The following is a 20044-nucleotide window of genomic DNA, read 5'->3' as shown; positions in this document are numbered from 1 at the left end:
GGGAAGGCAGAGGAGGAGCTTATTCTTGGATGCATAACTATGCATTAACTAATGATTTAACATATAATCATAACTTTACATGGCCAGGCACATCCCTGTAGCTCATCATGTATAGTGCCTGGCTGCAGAGCTCTAGAAACTAAAGCACCCATCTGTAAATGGTGGTAAATGGTATTAAATGGTATTAATTAACACTATTAATTCATAAGGAATTATATTATAACAAGGGTAATTAAATAATGTTCCCATCTGACCTCATTATTATTCTTAATCATTGGTATGTCATTAGTGTATATTGTAACTTATGATGATTCATACATTAGTTACAGTATTTGTTTAATTCATGTACCATTACTGTAAAGTGTCAAAGCATAAATCACTAACATATGTAGCCTGTGTTTTCATCTGTCTGTCTCTCACTTTGCTGTAATTCCTGTAATATGCAGGAGTTAGTCAGAAACAAAACATAGATGGAACTGTTGTCTCTGTTCACCTCGATAGGAAAGCATGGATGCACATTTTCACATGTGCTCAAACAATCCGCTCCTTCCATGAAAGCAGTCTTGCTGGGGCTTGAAGGGGTGAAGGTTATGTCATGGTCGATGTACTGGCCCCACTCCACCAGCAGTTGTGAATAGGCAGCATCTTTGGGCTTATGAGAGCTCTTCATTATTTTCTTGCTGACTTCCAAGACCTGTCAACACAGTGGAAATTCATATTTTTTGACAACAGCGCTCATTTCGGAAGAGTTACAACATAATATAGCATGTGTAGGATATTTAAATGCAAACTGCCTGTGCAGTGGCTTGCTATTTATCAGTCAGTGTTTTTATTATCTCATTATTAACAGGAGAGAACACATTTTCTGGGGAAGGCTTATCATGACCTAGTCAGGGATTATGATTACTATGATGGATGATAGCTTCCTAGCTGTTTCTGGCCCATTCTCAGAATTATTAAATTAAATTATAAACAGATAAATATCTTAAGCTCAACAAAGGAGTTATGATACATCCCGGCAAACAGCACCCCCCCATCCCTCCAGCCCCGCCAAAACACATCCTAATTTCACATCCTAATAAGGACTTTCGTGACTGATTAAGATGGGTTATGTAGTTCCCAAGTGTCCAAGGATTTTTTTTTCCCCAAATTGACTTCACCTTTTTATAGTTAGGATTATTTAAGGTTATTAATCATCTAAAGCATCCTAGACAAGTAAATTATACCACTGATTTGCAGAGGTGAACTGCAGGTTGGATGCAATTGATGTATATTTTATGAGTTGCTTCATTAAAAGGATCCCAGTCTGTGTAATGAGTGCATAAATTAAGCCTGAAATTGAATGCAAATATCAGTGCAAAACATTTTCATACGCTGTTTGAAAGTAATATTATACATATGACTGGAAAGCAACTCTATTCTAGAGATGGAAATAGTCTATTTTAAGGCACTGGGCGTAGCATACAAATGCAAGTGTAATCAGCATCATCTCTCACACAGTTCTGCTGTTACTAAATTGCTCTGGACTATATCTCTTATAAAACAGATATAAATAAATGGAATGCTATATTAAGTTTGGTTTGCAATTTTTGCACCAGGTCTTACATGTCCTACAGACTACAGTTTTGTAGATTACCGGGGGAAGTTGGAATCCATTATAGAGCCGCCGATGGTTCCAGCCCTTCGGTTGCCTCTCTCTGTCTTCATATTGAGCTGGAAGCCATCTGACCAAGGCAATGTTGGCAGCTCCCCAGTGAGGATTTTGTCTGAAAAAGAATCAAAAGCAAAAATACTGCAATGCAAAATGCAATTTTAGATTTGTAACCACCCTCCCATTAATTATTTTTACTCCAAAAAAACAGGGAAAACTTCCCAAGGCTGATTTAGCACCAATGAAACAAACTAAAAGTGCTGCTGACGGAGACATTTGAGGGGAGAGTTTGCTTAAATTAAGGCAAAAGAAAGAGGTTGTGTCCATTTGGTAATGAGAACAGTAAAAATAGAATCACTCTCCAAGCATGTCTCTTTCCTTTTATGTGCACACTGTTCCTTACTAGTGTTAACAGTGACCAGTGATCATATATTATTTTCTTTGCTGTATCCTGCTGCAAGTTTGTGCCATACATATTGAGTTTAGGTAACATACTGAACATGTATCTCCTGTATTAAATCTTTATATAAAACCATTTTCCAAGTATTTGAGTATGTACACACTTAAACACACATACAACCTATACAAAGGTAAATACACACTATTGTGTTAGTTGTAGGGGAGCGCTGGGGCGGATGACGCAGTTTTCAGTCTGATCCCATTTCCTCCGAAAATAATTGAGACAGAGCTCCCTTCACACACCCAACTTACACATGTCCTTCACAAATAACAACTGGATTTTTCGTTGAACGATACTTGAGTCTAACACAAACAGGCTGAGAAGAGACCGAGTGCCAATCCGCCATGCATCCTTCCCATCGGGACAAATGACGCACACAAGAGGGACGTTTGATGCATCGCACAAAGTGCGCCATATTTCAGGTTTTTGGGCTTGTTATTCTGTTTAGACTTTAAACACTTGTATTTGTAGACCTTATTCCATATTTGTACCAAAGCATTACACGCTATATGTTCAGAATCAGTTAAAAAGAACCACAGCAATGTTGCCTGTTTGGCGTTATGGCCTTAATCAACAGGAAAATGCATTTAGAATACACTAGTCATAATTTCCTTGTCTCATTTTCATTGAGATATGGTGAAATCATCACAAGGGACCATCAAATGGTTTATCAACATGTACATTGTATAAAGTTCAATTGTAAATAGTAGGCTTTCATTGTATTGTATATAGTTTGATTATAGTTCTGGTTTATTAACATGTGCATTGTATATAGGTTAACTGTATCAGTGTTTGTATACAGTTTGATTGTCAATCATTAAAGACATGTAATGTTGTACAGTGTGCTATCATTAAAAAAGACAGGTGTGGTGTAGGGGAGAGTGGGGTAATTTGTGCCAAGGGGCAAGTAGTGCCACCCCTGTTATCTAGAAAACCATAGAAGAAGTTGGTCATGTGACCACATATTTTTGAAGAGGCATCCATTTCACTCATCCTGCAAAGAAGGGAGACACATGGCTTGAGAGGTAAGAACATTTCAGTTCAAAAAACATTTTTTTGCCCTCCAAAGTAAAATTTCCATGATCAAGGTTTTTTGATTGCTGTGTTTGAACAATTATAGAAAACTTTGAAAACAGTTCACACAGGTTTTAGTACTTTAGTAAGCTACACCATGGGCTCTAGTTTCCCGGCGCAGCGCGGGGTGGCGCAGTGAGGCGAACCCCGCGCAGAGCTAGTTTCGACCGGCGAAACGGCAGAGGCGGACAGTGTCCAAGTTTCGCAGACGGACTTGCGCGGAGATGGGAGTGGCGGCGCAGCGGGGGGAGGTGTCAACAGATTCGGCTTGGCGCAGTGACAGTTTTGTGCAAAAAGGCTTCGCCGAGGTGCGCCAAAAGCTCGCCATCTGAAACCACGTCTACTTTCAGCGCAAGGCGGAGCGGAGCCGGCGCAGTGGAAGTTTGGCTGGCTGGCGCACATCACCAAAACCTCACAATCAGCACAAACGGTGCCAATCTCCTTTGATCTGACATCAGCTGTGACGGGACAGTTGATATGGAGATATATGTATGTGCTGATTGTGATCGTAGCATTGAATAGTGTTTTTTTCGGTATTTATTGCATCGTTCATGTGCCTGACATTCCTGAAGCCTGCCGGTGAGGTTTTGGTGACGTGTCCGCACTGCTCGCCGGTCTCCGCTCCGCGCCGGTCTCCTGAGCTCCGCTCCGCCTGCGGCAATAGACCTCCATGTCAGCTGTGTAAACTTTCATTACGCCTTCGTGCAGCGCATTTTAAAGGCGAGGACAGGGGCCCATCTGATTGGTTAAATGTGAATCGGCTGTGTCAAACCCACTCCACGCCTTCTCTCCTCCTCTTCGCCGGTAGGAGGGATGGCGGAGTACTTGCGCCACCGAGCACGGCGTGCCAAACTTGGAAAATCCGCCTGGCCACACCCAGTTGGCGAAGCGCATCTGCGCTACGCCCCCGCCTCGCCTGGTCTGCGAAACTAGAGCCCCATGAGTCTATACAGTTAGCATGATGTTAGCTCAAAACAACTGGGGGAGGCATTTTTTTCAAAATGGTGGGCTTGGGGTAATTTGTGCCAAAGGGCCTGGGGTAAGTTGTGCCAGTGGCACAACATGTGATTATATACTATATATTACTTTATTGTATTTTATTGTTATTGTACACTGTCTTCTTACCTTTGATCACTAAAACTATTCAGATTCAGATGAAGATGATTTGCAGGTGCTCATTTTGGAATTTTTATTTTGTTCTGGGTATGTGTTCATGTGGCGCTAGGCCTTGTTATAGAAAAGTGGCCTGTGATCTTGTTAAAATAATAAATAAATGTTAAATAAATAATTTTGTATTGAATTCGCTTTGCTTTTATATAGAATTATCATTTGTGAGATTAAAATTAATTCTTTTACTTCAATTATCAATGGCACAATTTACCCCAGTGTATTCTCTCTAATGGCACAATTTACCCCGCACCGGGGGCAAGTTGTGCCACAAAACCACTTTTTTTTTCGAAAGCCATATTTCTCAAACAGTTTATATAAGATCCAAAGTGATTGTTCCCAGGGATGCACAACATCTTAAACTATATGTGCATATTTTAGTTGGAGGCATTACTGTAATCCCCTCGCTTTAAAGGCACTTTAAGTAAAAATTGGCACTATTTACCTCACTCTCCCCTACTATTGTTATGTCATTGCAAATGCATGGAACCAGAGTATTTTGACAAGACAATGTTACAAAATAATTTGTATTGACTGTGTTTATGATTAAGATTTGGCAGATAACTAATAGCATTAGAAAGATATCTTTGGAAGATATCTTTGGAAGCCTTCATAGCCTGTCACTCATTCTGCCCAAAATCGTCTCGAGCACCCCTCTGGTTCCAGCCAATCGCAATGCATCAACCGTCCCACTGCGCTCTGCATCAACTGCCCCGCCAGTGTCTTCTGTCATTACAGCCTGGAGAGCAGGCATGGCGTGCATGCACAAAACTTGAAACCTATGCTCTTGTATATATGTTTACTAACTGGGGCAGGTGAACACAATTTCTTATTCAAAATATGGACAATCGAAAATAATTAACTTACATGGCTGAAAAAAGTAATTCCTCACTAGCTTCTTGAAAAAAATGCGTCAATCCTGCTCAAATTTTGAATGAAGCTCGTTCACACTCATATGCACGGGCATGTGTAATCACGTAACTGCAGGTCAAACAGTTCTCGAGAAATCGTGAACGCATCAATCGTCCCACACGTCATCCACCCCAGTGCTCCACTCAACAAAATATAACAAGATTTATTAGGTTAATTCAATTTAAAGGTGAACTATGTAGTCAAATTCTAAGAGATGAATTTTCAACAATTAAAAAAAAAAAAATCCAACATGGACTTTGCTTCACAGTTAGAGTCCTGCCTCAAGCGAGAGCTATGTTTGTGTTTAGCTACTGTTAGCTAATATTAGCTAGCTAACTTTTTAGGTAAGCTAACATTTTGAAATGTTCACCATAACCTTTTCCTACACCTAATCATAACAGCCAACATTAGCCAACATTCCTAATGTTAACCACGACCTTTTCTTACCTTGACCAAGAGGTTTGGGTGGCTAACAAAGCTGACAAAGCAAATTTGGCTTAAGTAGCTAATGAGCTAACATTAGTTAGCATGAACATGAACAGGCACACTGACACAGGCTCCAGCGTGTTGGCTACAAGTCTAAATTTTGATATGTAACTGATTCAGAGACACTGTTACTTCAACATATTTGTTTGCTGAAATGTAAAAATGGCAACATTTTTATTATGGTGACTGGGTTGTTATGATAGCAGGGCTCACAATTTTGTTTACACATATATTTTGTGTTCAGACAAGCATCCTTGAGGCTTCTGTTTGGTTTAGAGTCTCAAAAATGATTTTCCACATAGAGTTGGAGACAATGTCTTCTCCCCCTTGTGCTTTTCTATCAGCACTTAAAAAAAGCAAGTTGCATTACTTGTTGAGGTAAGGATGATTTCACATTTAAGACTAAATGTGACAGGATTTTCCTGAGATGCACTGAATCATGCAGAATGTTTCATCAACTTACAGTAAAGTTAACTCTATAAAGATACATAAGTAGCAAGCAGGACTGTACCCCAGCAGCTGGTGACTGTTCAGGCCTATCCTGCTGTGGTTCCTCAGCCTAATGATGAAGTGATGGTGTGACTGTGTCTGCTGGGCCTTGTCAAACCTCAATGCTAAGCAGCAGACTGATGGTTTTGTAAATGACTTTGGAGTCTTTATTCATCTCAGGTCTTTTGAAAAAGCGTATAGGTCTCTTTTAGTAAAAACTGGGTCATAATAATGAAACACTCCATGAAACTGCTGAATACACTTGTATGGGAAGCTGTTGAAAAGTTATGCAAGTTATCCAGAGCCAGTCTCGCAACTAACTGCATATCTACATGCATTCATGAATGTGGGTGCACTGTCAGTTACATTATGTGCTTTATTCTACTCTGTCTGGTGGGTAAAGATGACAACATTCAAGATACTTTAGAGGTACATTCAACTCCATTTGACCAATATTTTCTCAGCCAGGTCCTGGATCAAAATGGAAAATCACAAGCAAAAGGCGATGCACATTATGAAATACTCTCTTCCCCCGATGTGCAAATGATTACTTCTACAAGGCCACACAGGGCTATTGAGGCAATACTTATGATAGAAACAGCGGAACTAAAAGTGATTTTCTTTGGATATAATTGCTATCAGAAATAATTTCCCATTTGGATGAGAGGTAAGAGGAGTCAGTTAGCTACCTGTTATTGCAGATGCCAGATATGGAGCGGTACTTGTCCAACTGGTTTTGCTGTAGGCACAGAGCTGGATGTGTGGGTGGGGGACATCCTGACAGCTCTGCAATCAGCTCCACGTCTTCCTGGGAGAGCAGCTCTTGCAAAGTGATGTGGAGAAGTTAGCAACCCAGCACGATATAATCCCTAATTGAAAAGGATAGTTCACCCATTCTGAAAAATGTGGTATGCTGTTGTGTAGGACAGTAGTGGTGCTATCTTCCTCTCATTGTTACTGAGTGCTGGATACTGGCTGGATGCTCCAAATGCTAACTGTTAGCCTCCTGCCATTGAGGTGGACTTCCCCCCAGCTAACCCTCTGAAAAATAACTACCTTAATCCACTCAAACTGTTAAATAAATATAGTTTGAGTTGGATAATGTGTAGCACAATTTTATAGCATGCTCTTCAGTTGTAACAGTAGCTGGCAGGTGACATTTTTAACATGGATGAACTATCCCTTTAAAAAATGCAGTTCTTAATGGGGTTGTAAGGCTTGGCCCAAATCCTATGGATTGGTTATGTGTGTGTTATGTATGTCCACAGTTTTGGTGGATTGGTGGAAGAATGGCAGTAGATCAAGCAACTTGAATTTTTCAAACAAACAGGTGGGCAAGTGTGTTTCTCTGCAGTTTCTGGGTGCCTAAAGCAGGAAAATATGTCCAAAAGAGTGACATATGCAGTACAGTTTGTTAGATAAGCCAGCAGTGGGCCTTGTGTTTGTTCCTTACTTATTAAAATGATGAATCAGCATGCGGCTTCTTCCTGTCTGTGAGAGGTGAGAGCCACTGGATTTAATCTACGTGAAATGAAAGAGTGACATTTGTTTGTACCTGATACAGCAAGATCCCTTTTATATCTCAGCCTCACTCTGTTCTTTAAGACTTGCAGAGTTGTTTCAAAGATTTCTGCAGCTCGGGAAATCTCCAGGGTCTCAGGCTCGGCTTGCCGGAGGAATGTAAACACACGCATGGGGGACCTGGATGTGCTTCGTCTATGATTCACAAGAATTGGTAGATAAGAGGGAAGTTTTGGTTCCATCTTTCCTCGTTCACAAGATATTTTTTATTCAAAATGAAGCCAAGATGGTAATTACAGCATGACTGCTTCATTACCGCTGTCTGGTATGGAACAAGGCTTCATCTACCATTTGGAGGCTTTCTTGATATGAAGAGATGAGCAATTCTGGGCTGATGAATGTAGCTGAAAAACACACAGTAACAAGCAACAAAATCAGTTAAACTGCATTACTGTATATATGCACAAGGTGTGATCCAGCATGTAAATCAAACAGGGCCAATACATCATAAAAAACTTGCACACCAGAGTGTACCTCGTGTGTGTGCAGCATTTTAAAGAAACAAATCATTACCACATTGATTTTGAGACATTATTATATAATTACCATAAACAAACAAACCCACTGCAGAGATGACTGTTAACCTCTACTGACCTTTACGCTGTGTCCAGATTTGCTTTATTACGCAAAACAGTGCAAATGCAGCTAAAACATTTAGTTTCTTGCAATGACAGGCCTCCAACATGTTTATCCTATTCAGTGAAGAAATAGCGCTGGGTGGATGTGGTCATAAACTAACGTCAACAAAATCCCCGATGAAGCTGAGATAAAGGTGATAAGTTGTCTCAACAATGATTTAATTTGTTTCAGGTATTCATAAAAAGGTATCACTAATAACTGGTGATATAATGATGGATGATGATGCTCTTCAACTGCCACAAGCTGCAGCTTTACACAGCCGTGTGAAGTAGGCATCATATTCTTGTAAAAGTGAGAATTTTCTCTCTAACACATTCTCAAATCGCTACATTTTTTTCATAGTTCTGAGTAGTAGTCAGCAAAAACCAACATAATCTACATTTAACAGCCGCTGTTTTTTGATAGTACATGGCATTACTTTGTGGCAGCAAAAGTGGCATTTTTATTTGGGCACACAGAGGCTTTCTGTCTGTGATATTTTAGCCATGAACTTGACTGGGCCACAGTAGGAGGAGAGGTGCCGCAGGGGGCGAATCGATAAAGATCAAGCAGTGCGGAGCAGTTCAGGTGTCAAGGATTTGAACTCGCGCCGCACAGCTGTTCAGACCAGGTCGAAGGCACATGGTGCAGAGGGATGTCGTGTTCTTTGCTGGTTCTGTGGCTTTAGCGAGAAAAGTGAGCATGAATAGATCGAATTCAAAAGCTCATTCAATTCGAGCCCATTCTTTTCGTGAATGATGTGTTGAACAATTTGACTTTTCTATTTCTTTCAAGGAGAGATCGAACATTTTCCATTTGATGTAAACATGTGGCCGTGGTGTGAATGCCTGAAATCCAACACAGGACTGTGAGAATGTGCCATGATACATGGAGGAGGTTGCATCCCCTGTGGATGTCAGGGACAGGCTTGGCAGTTCAACCTCTGTTTGTCTCTCACTTATTATCACTGAACCGTTTCTTGCGTTGGGTAACAGCTCTCCTGGGAGCAGAGCAGTGCATGTCAACCAAATATGTTCTGGCCTCCCAAGCTGAGATGCCGTGTATTCAGCATTCTGTTCCCTTTAAAAACAGCACTCAAATGAATGGTGTCAATTGAATTCTACTGAGAAGGCCATGTTGTGTGTTTAAATATGTTCAGGCACATTTAGAGCTGTTTGTCAGCAGGACCTTCAACATGACCACTGGAGGCTGCACTGCATCGCTCCAAAACATTTGCAGCCCAACATACACAGTCAAAAAAGAATTTTATCATCGTTTGTCACACTGCAAAATTTAAAATTGCTGCAATTTGTAATTTTTCTGCCTGACTTGTCGACATGAAGTAACCTCTGCTGACTATGAGTGGCTGGTGCAGAGGGTAGGATGCATTTTAGATGGATGACACTGGGTCACGTCTCACTGATCGCAACCATCCACCCTGCTGAAGTGTCTGCTGACTGAGGAGCCATAATAACTAATGCTTATAACCACTGCTCATTAGAGCGCTCAGCAAACTAATATTTTCATTCATCCAAGCTTTATTTAAACTGAGAAGTCACTCTAAGAGCAAGCCATCTTTTACAGGTGTGCACTTTATCACAGGTGAAAGATTAATGCAAAAACGAATTCATAATAGATGAACAGTAGAGAATGACAGACAGAGAGTATTTATACGAGCTTGTTTGGATTGGAACAAATCGGCAGTGTGGAAAAAGGGCAGCAAGCCAAAACTGTCACCCCAGGTTTACCACCTGTAGGCTGCAAAATAAATAGTTAAAGCCAAGCGTATCCAAGTCTGTTGAGTGTGTCTCTCAAGCATGATGGGCTCCTCAGCCTGTCACATTCTTGGCTGTTGGCTGTATATCTCATGCACTACCTGCTTGCCCCTCCTGAAAAACAGGTTCATCTAAAGCCAGATCCAGACGACATGACTGGCATGATTGTCATGAGTGACATCAAGAGGACTGAGCAGTGCACGTTTACTGACTGAACCCCGGGCCACATTAGAGGGTGAGCATACATGCCCGCTTTCAGTGGCCGAGCGGTTGCTTGATGCGCTGTTCCCAGCTCGAGCTGCTCCAGACGGCTCTGGGGACGCCTTCTGATTTGTAGTTTTTCTATCAAGACCACAGGAATTCTTTCCTGCTTGTAAATCTGGGTGAATCGCTTTACGAGCACGTGCTGTGCGAAGCCTTAAGTTTTCCTTTTGGTTTGCTGACTTGGACCAAGTCACACATCAAATCTGTGACAATGGCTCGAGGTCAAATTCAATTAAGCAGTTGAGAAAAAAAATTACTGAAACATTCACAAAATAAAAGTAAAAAAAAAAGAAGAAGAAGAAGGTAATCGGAAAAAAGTGAGATTTACAAAAATATTTTAAAAATTACATTAAAAATATATTTATAATTATTAAGTGATATATTTAGCCGTCAGGTCAGTGATGCTGGATTGAGTTTGGGTTAGGGTTAGCCAGTCAGGGGCAGTAGGGGTGGGTCTTCACAGCTGGCATGCTGGGTATGCACATCAAGTCAATGTGGTCTCTTCATATGAAAGAGCATATGAAGTGTGTGCAGCTAGACTGTGGTCATGTGACCACAGATGTTTCCAAACGTCCTGTTTCCTGTCTCTGCTAAGTCCCAGTGTTCAGTGGCTGTGGAATATTCCTGTCACGATGTGAGACTTTGACGTGCACACTTGAAACAGTTATGGACAGATTAGGTGTGATAAAATCAAACATGTTTGATTGAATGGTGACCCGGCTGACTGGGATCAAACCGAAAAAGATCTGAGTCTTTATGATTACAGCCACAACTCTGTAGCGCAACAACCCTCAACTCCTCTGGACTACCCAGGACCGGCCCCAGCTCAAATCACTGCCATTTGGCCTTGAAAATCCCATCATCGGCCCACTCTTTACTGTGAAAATGTGGTCATGAAGTGGTAAACACTGATTTACAGTGAATACTTTAACAGCTTTTATTAAAACGGTTTTGTCATATTCTAATTAAAAGATTCAGGATCCTTGTTTTAGCCTTCACATTCATTTGCTAATGCTGGATGAAAGTGCATGACGGTCTCCAGTGAATCTTTTTTTCCCTAAGCCATCTGCTACACATCTTTACTTTACTGTTTAAAAAAGGGGACAATCGAATTCCTCCACTGCTGTTTTTATTCATCTGTTAATTGAATTGCATTGTCATATGAACATCATTTGTATTAACCAAAAGACTTTATAGAGCCCATTTGGTTCACTTGGTTCTTTTTTCCTCTCTTGCATGTACAGTACAACGGTTTTATTATTTGTACCTCGGAGGTCTGGTCTTCAGCCAGTTTTGTAAGGCTTATGTTATAATCACCCACTTGGCACACATTCCCTCAGGAGACATCCTACATTCATCAGGCTGAAGTGAAATGTCTCTCATTAGACGAGACCTTGTGTATTTTGCTGGCACTGGAATGTCTCAGCCCTTGTGCACCATTGTCCTTAAGACTCTTATTCATACTGCAGTCAGAGATTGTGTTGACAGTCTGAGTCACCGGAGCTCTTTTCACACTTGTATACCTCAGCCCTAAGCCATCATAAACCCCAGGCTTGCTGTGGCTCAGGGCTTAGGCTAGCCTCGATTCCCACTCTGACTTATTAACCCAGGCCTAACAGTAAACCCCTGATATGAGGATTCACACTTTGAAAATCAAAGCCCAGGCTTAATGTCTTCAGAACACTTGTACCACAATTTTGATTGGACAACAAACATTCTGTTGCTTTTGTCTGAACCTTGCTTCTAACCTGGCTTCACATGGCGCTATTTCACCCTGATTTTTGGGGGGATATAAAATATTTATATAGCTACATATATATCCCTTGTATAAAATACATAAGGGATGATCCTGATTTGGAATGGGGTTTAGTTAGTCCTTGGCAAAGAGTGGGAGGGTCCCATATTCTAAGTTGCAAGTGTGGACCCACTGTCAACTCAGGGCTAAAGGGGGTCCCAGCCCTGGCTTGTGTGTAATGTGGTGGAAAGTGGAATCCTTTGCATAAATAAAAGTAGCAACACTATAATGGGAAAATGTACAAAAGTAAGTTTTGCATTCAAACTAAGAAAAAGCACAAAATTACTGGCAGCAGAATGCTCTTGAATATCAGAAGTACAACAAAGAATGGTTTCTAAATGACTGATGCATCTGGAAGAAGTATTTTAATATTGAACTACTCCATGTACTGTTGGCTAGTTTACAGTCTAATAATGCTGTAATAATGTTATGAGCTTATCAAATAGTTTGCATGTAAAAGCATACTCTACAAAATAACTGGTAACAACAGCTGTCAGGTGACTGTGGTGCATGAAAAATGTGTAGGATTTCACTTTGAAATGCAGTGGAGTAAGTCTGAAAAAAAAAAAATAAGTGGAAAAACTCAAGTAAAGCACTGATTAAAGAGTCAACACGTACTAAAAAAAAAAAAAAAACATTACCAGACTCTCACCATTTTCTGAGCTGGGATAATTTCACTCTAGCCATAAGGAATATAACTGCCGTCCAGATATATTTAATATAAGTCAGTTCATTTGTGGTAGGTCACCATAATCATACATTTTTGTACTTTTTGAGTGGCCATGATTAAAAACTGAAAGACTGCTATTATTACTACCACCACTACTACTACTGCCAAGAAGAAGAAGAAGAAGAAGAAGAAGAAGAAAATGCTTTACAAAAGCTCTTTGTATCTCAAACACATTTGAGCAACAGCAAAAGGATTTAAAAAAGCATTTACTCACAGTTGAAATGCGCGGCCTCATCTGTTGCAACACTTGTGATAATGATGCAGAATGCAACGACACTTAAGTGGAAATAATCAGCCATGCTCTGTTCATAGTCAAGAGTATTTTAAAATAAATGAGTTGGAGAGGTTCTGCCAGCTATAACAACTTGTTTTAAATGCTGTGCGCACAATGTCTGCCCATCCGCTACTTATATATATTCAGTGAAAGACGCTCTCCCATCGGCGGCATGAGGTAAACCAGCCCACAGCTGACTGGATCAGGCCTCCTAAGGATGTCTATTACACTCAGCTGACTGACTTGAAATGAACTTTATCCCATTTTCCCCTCGTATCTTGTTGATACTTGGTGGGTTGGCAGACCCTGGAATAACAGATTTGTAAGAGTCCTTCAGAAAAGATACGACAACTACGAGATATGTGGTAATTGGACAATACTGATGTGCATAACACAGCGGTGCTGAGGGGTGGGGGGAGGTGGTGGGGGGGTTGGTCTTGCCTCTTTGCACATCACATGAATGTAATCTATCTATCTATCTATCTATCTATCTATCTAGGACGGTCAGTGTCCCTCTGCAGTGAGTGGGCCTACATCCAAGTTATTTGTTTGAATTCATGGTATTGTTCCCTCACTGTGCCTCCAGCGTCACTAGCTATAGTTTTCTTAATGAGCTTAACTCAGTCCTACAGTAACCAGTGTTTTCCAAACTTTCTGACACAGGCTGCAGGATTGCTTCCACACAGCGTGGCCACCGCAGCGGTCCTGCTGTCGCTCTGGAAACATCTTCTCATCACAAACACTTCTCTTAGAATTCAGGCTCCGGTGCGCTGAGAGGAGTCAAGTGTGAGAGTCGAGGCCCATTGACGGCTCGAGCAGTGCACTTGAGCTCCATGCTTGACAAGGTGGTGATGCAACTTCATGATGCTGAGCATGAGGCAGTGACTTCAGCAGAGGCCTGGAGATGGTCTCATTTGTGGCTCTCTGCGCTCTCTGCGTGTCACGCTGCCTGCTTCCCATTCAACGCAAAACTGCCTGAGCTCAAACTTCTCAGCAAATGAGTGTCTCAGTTTTGTAAAAAAAAAAAAAAAAAAAAAAAAAAATCTGACTTACACGGTGCTGAATGTGCTGCCAGTGCAGTCCAATCACAAATACTTAAAATATATGACCAGCTAATGGAACTTAAACCAGGCTAATTATGTGGAGAAACCTTGATTCACTCTCTCAGCAGTCAGTGTAAGTTGACAGGTTACTGTTTTCAAGATGTCTAGTATTTATGTGCCCCTCTCAGACACTGTATAGCGGGTTCCCAATGCACAATTCATACTCCAAATGTTTGCCACACTTTTCTCACAAAAAGTCTCTTTGAAAACTAAAATAATGAGCACAGAGAATCAAAAATAACTGTTTCTCAGAGAACACACTGACGTCAAAGTCAAAAAAGGCTCTTAGCCACCAAACCGTGTATGGTGAGAAATTTTCAACTGTGAAGGTGGATTTAGTTCAGTGTCTTTGCTCCTGCTGTGTGGAACTTGAGGCATCCAAATCCTAATGGCTTTGTCAGAAATACAAATAGACTTGGACAGTGGAATGCTCCACTGAGGCATTTTATTTTGTTTTAGTGCCAACTTTGGATTTATCTTTGTTTACCCTTTCTCTCTGTGTCAAGGCTGTCGAGCACACAGAGAGTACGCAGTGTTATAAAGGTGCAGGTCAAGCCCTAGACAAAGTGGCTGCAGCTCTTCAAAGATAAATCAGCAACAGTGGTTTTCAAAGTGGGGTTCATGGATCCACAGGAGGCCGTAAGCGCTTTCCATGGGGTCCCTGGAAAAATGAGGAATGCTTTAATTTCACTCTAATTTAATTCACGACATCCAACATTTTATTCTTTCTGGTTTAATCTCATCATGATGAATTCGCGTACAACTATGACATGTAAACAGTTTTGAAACCTGAACAAATTTACTTGTGCTCTTTCAGAAACATGAGAAAGAGGTTAATGAGCAAATTGGCCAAAATTATCCAGGGCATTTGTAAAAAGTTAGAAAAAAAAATGACAAGAAAATTACCAGAAAACTGGGGAGGAGAGAGGGGGTTGGGGGGACTGGAACATTAGCAAAACATATTTAAAAAATGACAATTAAACTTTCATAATTAACTTTCATAATTATAAAAATAATACATCCTAAGGTCAGATTTCTTGCGTTTAAATATTTGCGAAAGGCAACTGAATGCATTCAGAAACCAAAATATGTCCTGATGTAAGGCTTCCTACAGAGCCAGGTCTAGAGGTGGAAAGTGGACACTATGTAGTTATAAGCCCTATCAGCGGCTGCTCCTCTCACTGAGAAAGATTTTCATTCACCAGCAGGACTTGTTACACTCATCTTAGAAGCTGTTTGATGGTAGTTGCCTCGTGCCATAGATTCTTACAGAGCACTGTATAAACTGATCAAATATTTTGTGACTGTAAAACAGCTAAAATCAGAGAATGATTTATTTTACCTAGCATTGTGCTCAAACAGCATACAGCAACTCATATGTTATTCTTACTAAAATGCCATGAGTGCATATCAGCTGCTGATATGATGCTTGAAATGTTCTGATATGCAGGCTTTTCTTCATGATCTGTACAATTGTAAGCTGGATCATTTTTGTCTGATACGTGACAATGAAAAGGCCTCATATTTCCACGATGCCTCTGTAGTAATTTGTAATAAGAAAAAAAATAGGGTTACTGGGAGGTATAATCCATGGTTCAGTGGGGAGTTAGATGTTATAATCAGAGAAATATTTCATGGGTCAAAGCTCGAGCCACAAATTCAACCTCTGATTGCTCTGCATTTAGAAACACATAAGCATGATCATAAAATCAAAATCAGATTACTATTTAAAAGCTGAGTTTTTAAACTACCACGCACTACTATTTAAAAAGTGTGTTTTAAATAGTATTTTTTACAAACTAAGAACAATAAAGCTTTAGTATCAGCTGGCTGTATTTTCAGTGAGTCTAAAACAGATTCTCATTGCTGTGGCTCCAGCACTGCGACACCTCAAGCTGCTTCACCAGAAGCCTCTTTTGTTTTTCAACCCATTTCAAAAGAGGATATCTGTATTGCTCTTAAAGCTATTGATCTGCAAAACTCTCTGGGACCAGACAACCTAGAGCCCTTCCTATTAAAGGTTGCAGCTGAAATTATTGCTAAGCCCATTGCATACATCTTTAATTGCGGTCTGCAGACAAATTCGATCCCAAAAACTATGGAAGGCAGCCTATGTGCTTCCCTTATTAAAGGGTGGGCATCCATCAGATAACAATTACCACCCAGTTTCCAAGCTCTCTATTTTGCTAAATTTTTGGAGGCTCAAGTAAAAGCCACTTCTGGCAGATCACAACATTCTCACAGATACACAGTCAGGTTTTAGAGCAGGGCACTGCACTGTTGATGATGAAAGCTACACTGTGCTGCTTTATTTGTTGATCTGTCGAAAGCATTTGACTTGATAGACTTAGCCATGGCTGAATATGCTCCCCTTGCTCTTAGGCAGCTACGTAGACAGGCAGAACATAAATGGAAAATAGCCACAGACGGCTACATCTGACCTGTCCAACTGGCAGCCCGCGGGCCACATCTGTCCCAGAGGCAAAATGTATCTGTGTCGGATCAGAGCCGGCCACGATTTGGTGCAGATCCGCTAAACGTATCTGCGCCTGTGTCTTTCTGCACAACAGCCCAGTGCCGGCATAGCTTTGGATAACGGATCTGTAACAGATTTTGACCGGGCCTGGCCCAGCACAGTGGATAAAGCCATGACGTGGTTTGTATCTGGCCCAGATCTGCGATCCATGCTTACGATATGTGGTTTGGATTTGGATTTGGCCCAGATCCGCAATATGATATATGGTTTGGATCTGCCATATGTAAGATCTGGGGCAAAGCTGGTGCAGAGGCCTGTAACAGTGTGACTGCTACACGGATCTGGCGACATGAGGGCGGATCGGTTTTGGAGTGTACTGCTGTCTGGGTTGAGTTACAAAGGCGATTTTAATAGAAATTTTATTATTCTGGGGGCCCCCCAGTGGCTCATGGGGTAAGAGTGTGTACCATGTGTTGAGTCCTGATCACAGCATCCCAGGTTCAAATCCAACCTCAGGCCATTTGCTGTATGTCATCCCTTCTCTCCCCCCTGGCTTCCTTGTCTCTCTTTACTGTGACCTTCCAATAAAGCAGAAATGCCCCCCAAAAATATCATACTCTTTTATGAAAATATTCATTAATAGAGATGTTATTGTGTAGCCTAAATAGTTACAGCACTGCAAGCGTGGTCTACAATCTGTAAATCTTTCTCACGTAATGCGATTCCTACCACGCCTAGTAGCTTTTCAAAACATCCGACTATTGACAGTCACAAATATGCAAGAGCTTGAGTGAAAATATGTCTTTTGCCACTGGTGGACCCACATGCAGACACAGGGAAAAGCAAAGACGTTTTAAGGAGTTTATTGTAGAGGTTAGGCAGTTGAAGGCTGCAGGTGAGGGAGTGAGAGTTGGACGGCTGGTTAGAAGCTGGGGAAGCAGTCTGACACAGGCTGTGTGGTGTGGGCTGGGGAAACACTGGAGAGAGTGAAGGCAGGCAGACGGGGCGGATAGATGACCCCGGAGCATGAGGAGAAATCATACATAAACATACATACTCAGAAAACACAAACAGTATGAAAATACTGCTGGCTGGGCTTGTATCTACCACTGTAGTAGAAGACTGCACTGCAAAAACTCAAAATCTTACCAAGATTATTTGTCTTATTTCAAGTCAAAAATGTGTTATTCCTAGTCAAAATATCTCATTACACTTAAAATAAGACATGCTCACCTCAGAAGTAACTTGTTTTTAGACAATTGTCTCTTGTTTCAAGTGAAAATTTGCTTGAAACAAGTGAAAATTTGCTTGTTTCATTGGCAAAATGTGTTTCTTGTTTCTAGCTAATTTTCACTTATTTCAAGTGAATTTTCACTTTTTCCACTGGCAAATTTTGCCAATGAAACAAGCAAATTTTCACTTGTTTCAAGTGAAAATTAAATAAGACAAATAACCTTGGTAAGATTTTGCGTTTTTGCAGTGTGGGAGTGAGGGCCTGGTTCTTATACTGCTGCCATGATGAGTGGATGAAGGGCAGGTGCACTGATGGCAAGCAGGATCAGGTGTGTTGGTGAAGCGAGGAGCCGAGAGAGAGACACAGAGAGACCAAGACACGCCCATGCCACACACACACACACACACACACACACACACACACAACCACAGACAAGAGAACACAAGGGAGGGGGAGCACAGGGAAACACAAGGAAAAAACACCAGACCATAACACTCAACCCTGAAAACACAAAACTGACAATGAAAGCTGTCAGTTTAACCCTACCTGGACTGGCAAATACTTCTATATTTTACCACCATCTCCAAACGCCAAAGCAGCGTGTTTTAATTGCAATTTGAGTCTGTTGCAGCGGTTAAAGAATATAATATTCACCACGCTGAGAAACACCAGAGTTTCTGGACAAACTTTCCCAAGAGATCACAAAAGGGGGACGCTCCTCAAGTGCAGTGCACAGTTTGATTGCATCTGACGATCCGAGCCTGTGACCCTGCTGCAGTGATTAACAGACCAGAGGGAGCTACAGCAGCCTGCCATCATGTATCGTGACTCTTGGCAAAGAAGTAAAGGCCATTCAGGCTCTGAAACCATGGCAGAATGCAGGAGAGTGTCGTGGATGGTGTGATAAATAACGACAAAAATTAAAAGTACTGTGACATCCGCTAGACTATTAAAGATGTATGCCTGTCTGACACTTCAGCTATTTGCAGGATTGAAATTCTAGATACAGATGTTTTTGAAATGCTGTTAGAAGAACTTAAAAAAAAGCTTATGTTATGCCTATAGCAGTCGATTATCGAGTCGAGTCCACACAGAAATGATACCCCGTATTTGTGCATGTATGTGCCTTTTTTTGTATTGTTTTAAAAAGGCTGCTGAAAATGTCTGGCCCATCAACATCTTGCAGTTTTAGTGAGCTTAATCTGGCCGAATTGAATTTGTAAGAGCCCCGGGCTACACGAGTTAATGAAAGCCTGTCTGGCAAACTATCAGCAATCTGTCAAAGCTGCAAAATATTTTGCCACCATCATCCTCAGAAATTCCCACAGTCCCCAAAGTTGTGTTCCACACAACCAGTTGCTGCTACCTGTCCTGTGCCATCCACAGCTATTTGGGAGGACTTTTTTTTTTATTTTATTTTCTCAACAAATATTTATTGTGTGTAGTCTAATACCCCACCGCCTACCTAAAATCCCTCTCTGGTGTCTGCCTGCTCAGCCACCCTTAATGACTTTTAGACTGTGTTGTTTAGACAATAACAACATCATGGATAATTTCCAGTCAGTCATCCCAGCACAGAATCAGCTCCTCTAAAAGTCTGAATGACTTTCTGCTGTCTTTAGATGTCGGTCAACGTGCCATTTTATTTCCTCTACATCTCAGCGTGAATTTTGAAGCGGTTAATCGTATTCTTGTAAACCATTTCCAGGACCGTGTTGGCATCCAAGGGTACTGCCCTTTGATACTTAACTAACAGGACATCCTTGGTTAGGACGGCCTCTCCTCCTTTACTGTCCCAGTCACTTATGGATTACCTTCCATTTTAGGACCCATTTTATTTGCTTTGTATATGCTCACTTTAGCTTGTACAGCACTTTGGTTAACTCCAGTTTCTCTTACATGTGCTGTATAAATAAACTTATCTAGACCATGAACTATAGCCAAATAGATTAAGT

At 41.1% G+C, this 20044-nt stretch overlaps 1 protein-coding gene across 3 annotated transcripts in view; it reads right to left on the bottom strand.

Annotated features, from left to right (window-relative positions):
- The window catches only part of tpo (thyroid peroxidase), a 29227-nt gene extending 15844 nt beyond the window's left edge, over positions 1-13383 (bottom strand). For 2 of the 3 annotated variants that reach the window (XM_030044544.1, XM_030044545.1), the window contains exons 1-6: positions 13217-13383; positions 8077-8164; positions 7795-7955; positions 6929-7061; positions 1637-1766; positions 494-694 (exon numbers count right to left, since the gene is read on the bottom strand). In XM_030044544.1, the coding sequence (XP_029900404.1) occupies positions 494-694; positions 1637-1766; positions 6929-7061; positions 7795-7955; positions 8077-8164; positions 13217-13301 (798 nt within the window). In that variant the 5' untranslated portion in view covers positions 13302-13383. Of the gene's footprint in view, positions 1-493; positions 695-1636; positions 1767-5711; positions 5810-6928; positions 7062-7794; positions 7956-8076; positions 8165-13216 lie in introns of those variants that run through there. The other variant, XM_030044546.1, reaches the window with a different exon arrangement.
- Between the last annotated feature and the right edge of the window lie 6661 nt (positions 13384-20044).

Source organism: Myripristis murdjan, chromosome 22 (genome assembly GCF_902150065.1).
Source record: "Myripristis murdjan chromosome 22, fMyrMur1.1, whole genome shotgun sequence".
NCBI classification, from domain to species: domain Eukaryota; kingdom Metazoa; phylum Chordata; class Actinopteri; order Holocentriformes; family Holocentridae; genus Myripristis; species Myripristis murdjan.
The sequence above is the reverse complement of the archived record's forward strand: the minus strand, read 5'-3'. Positions and strand labels throughout refer to the sequence as shown.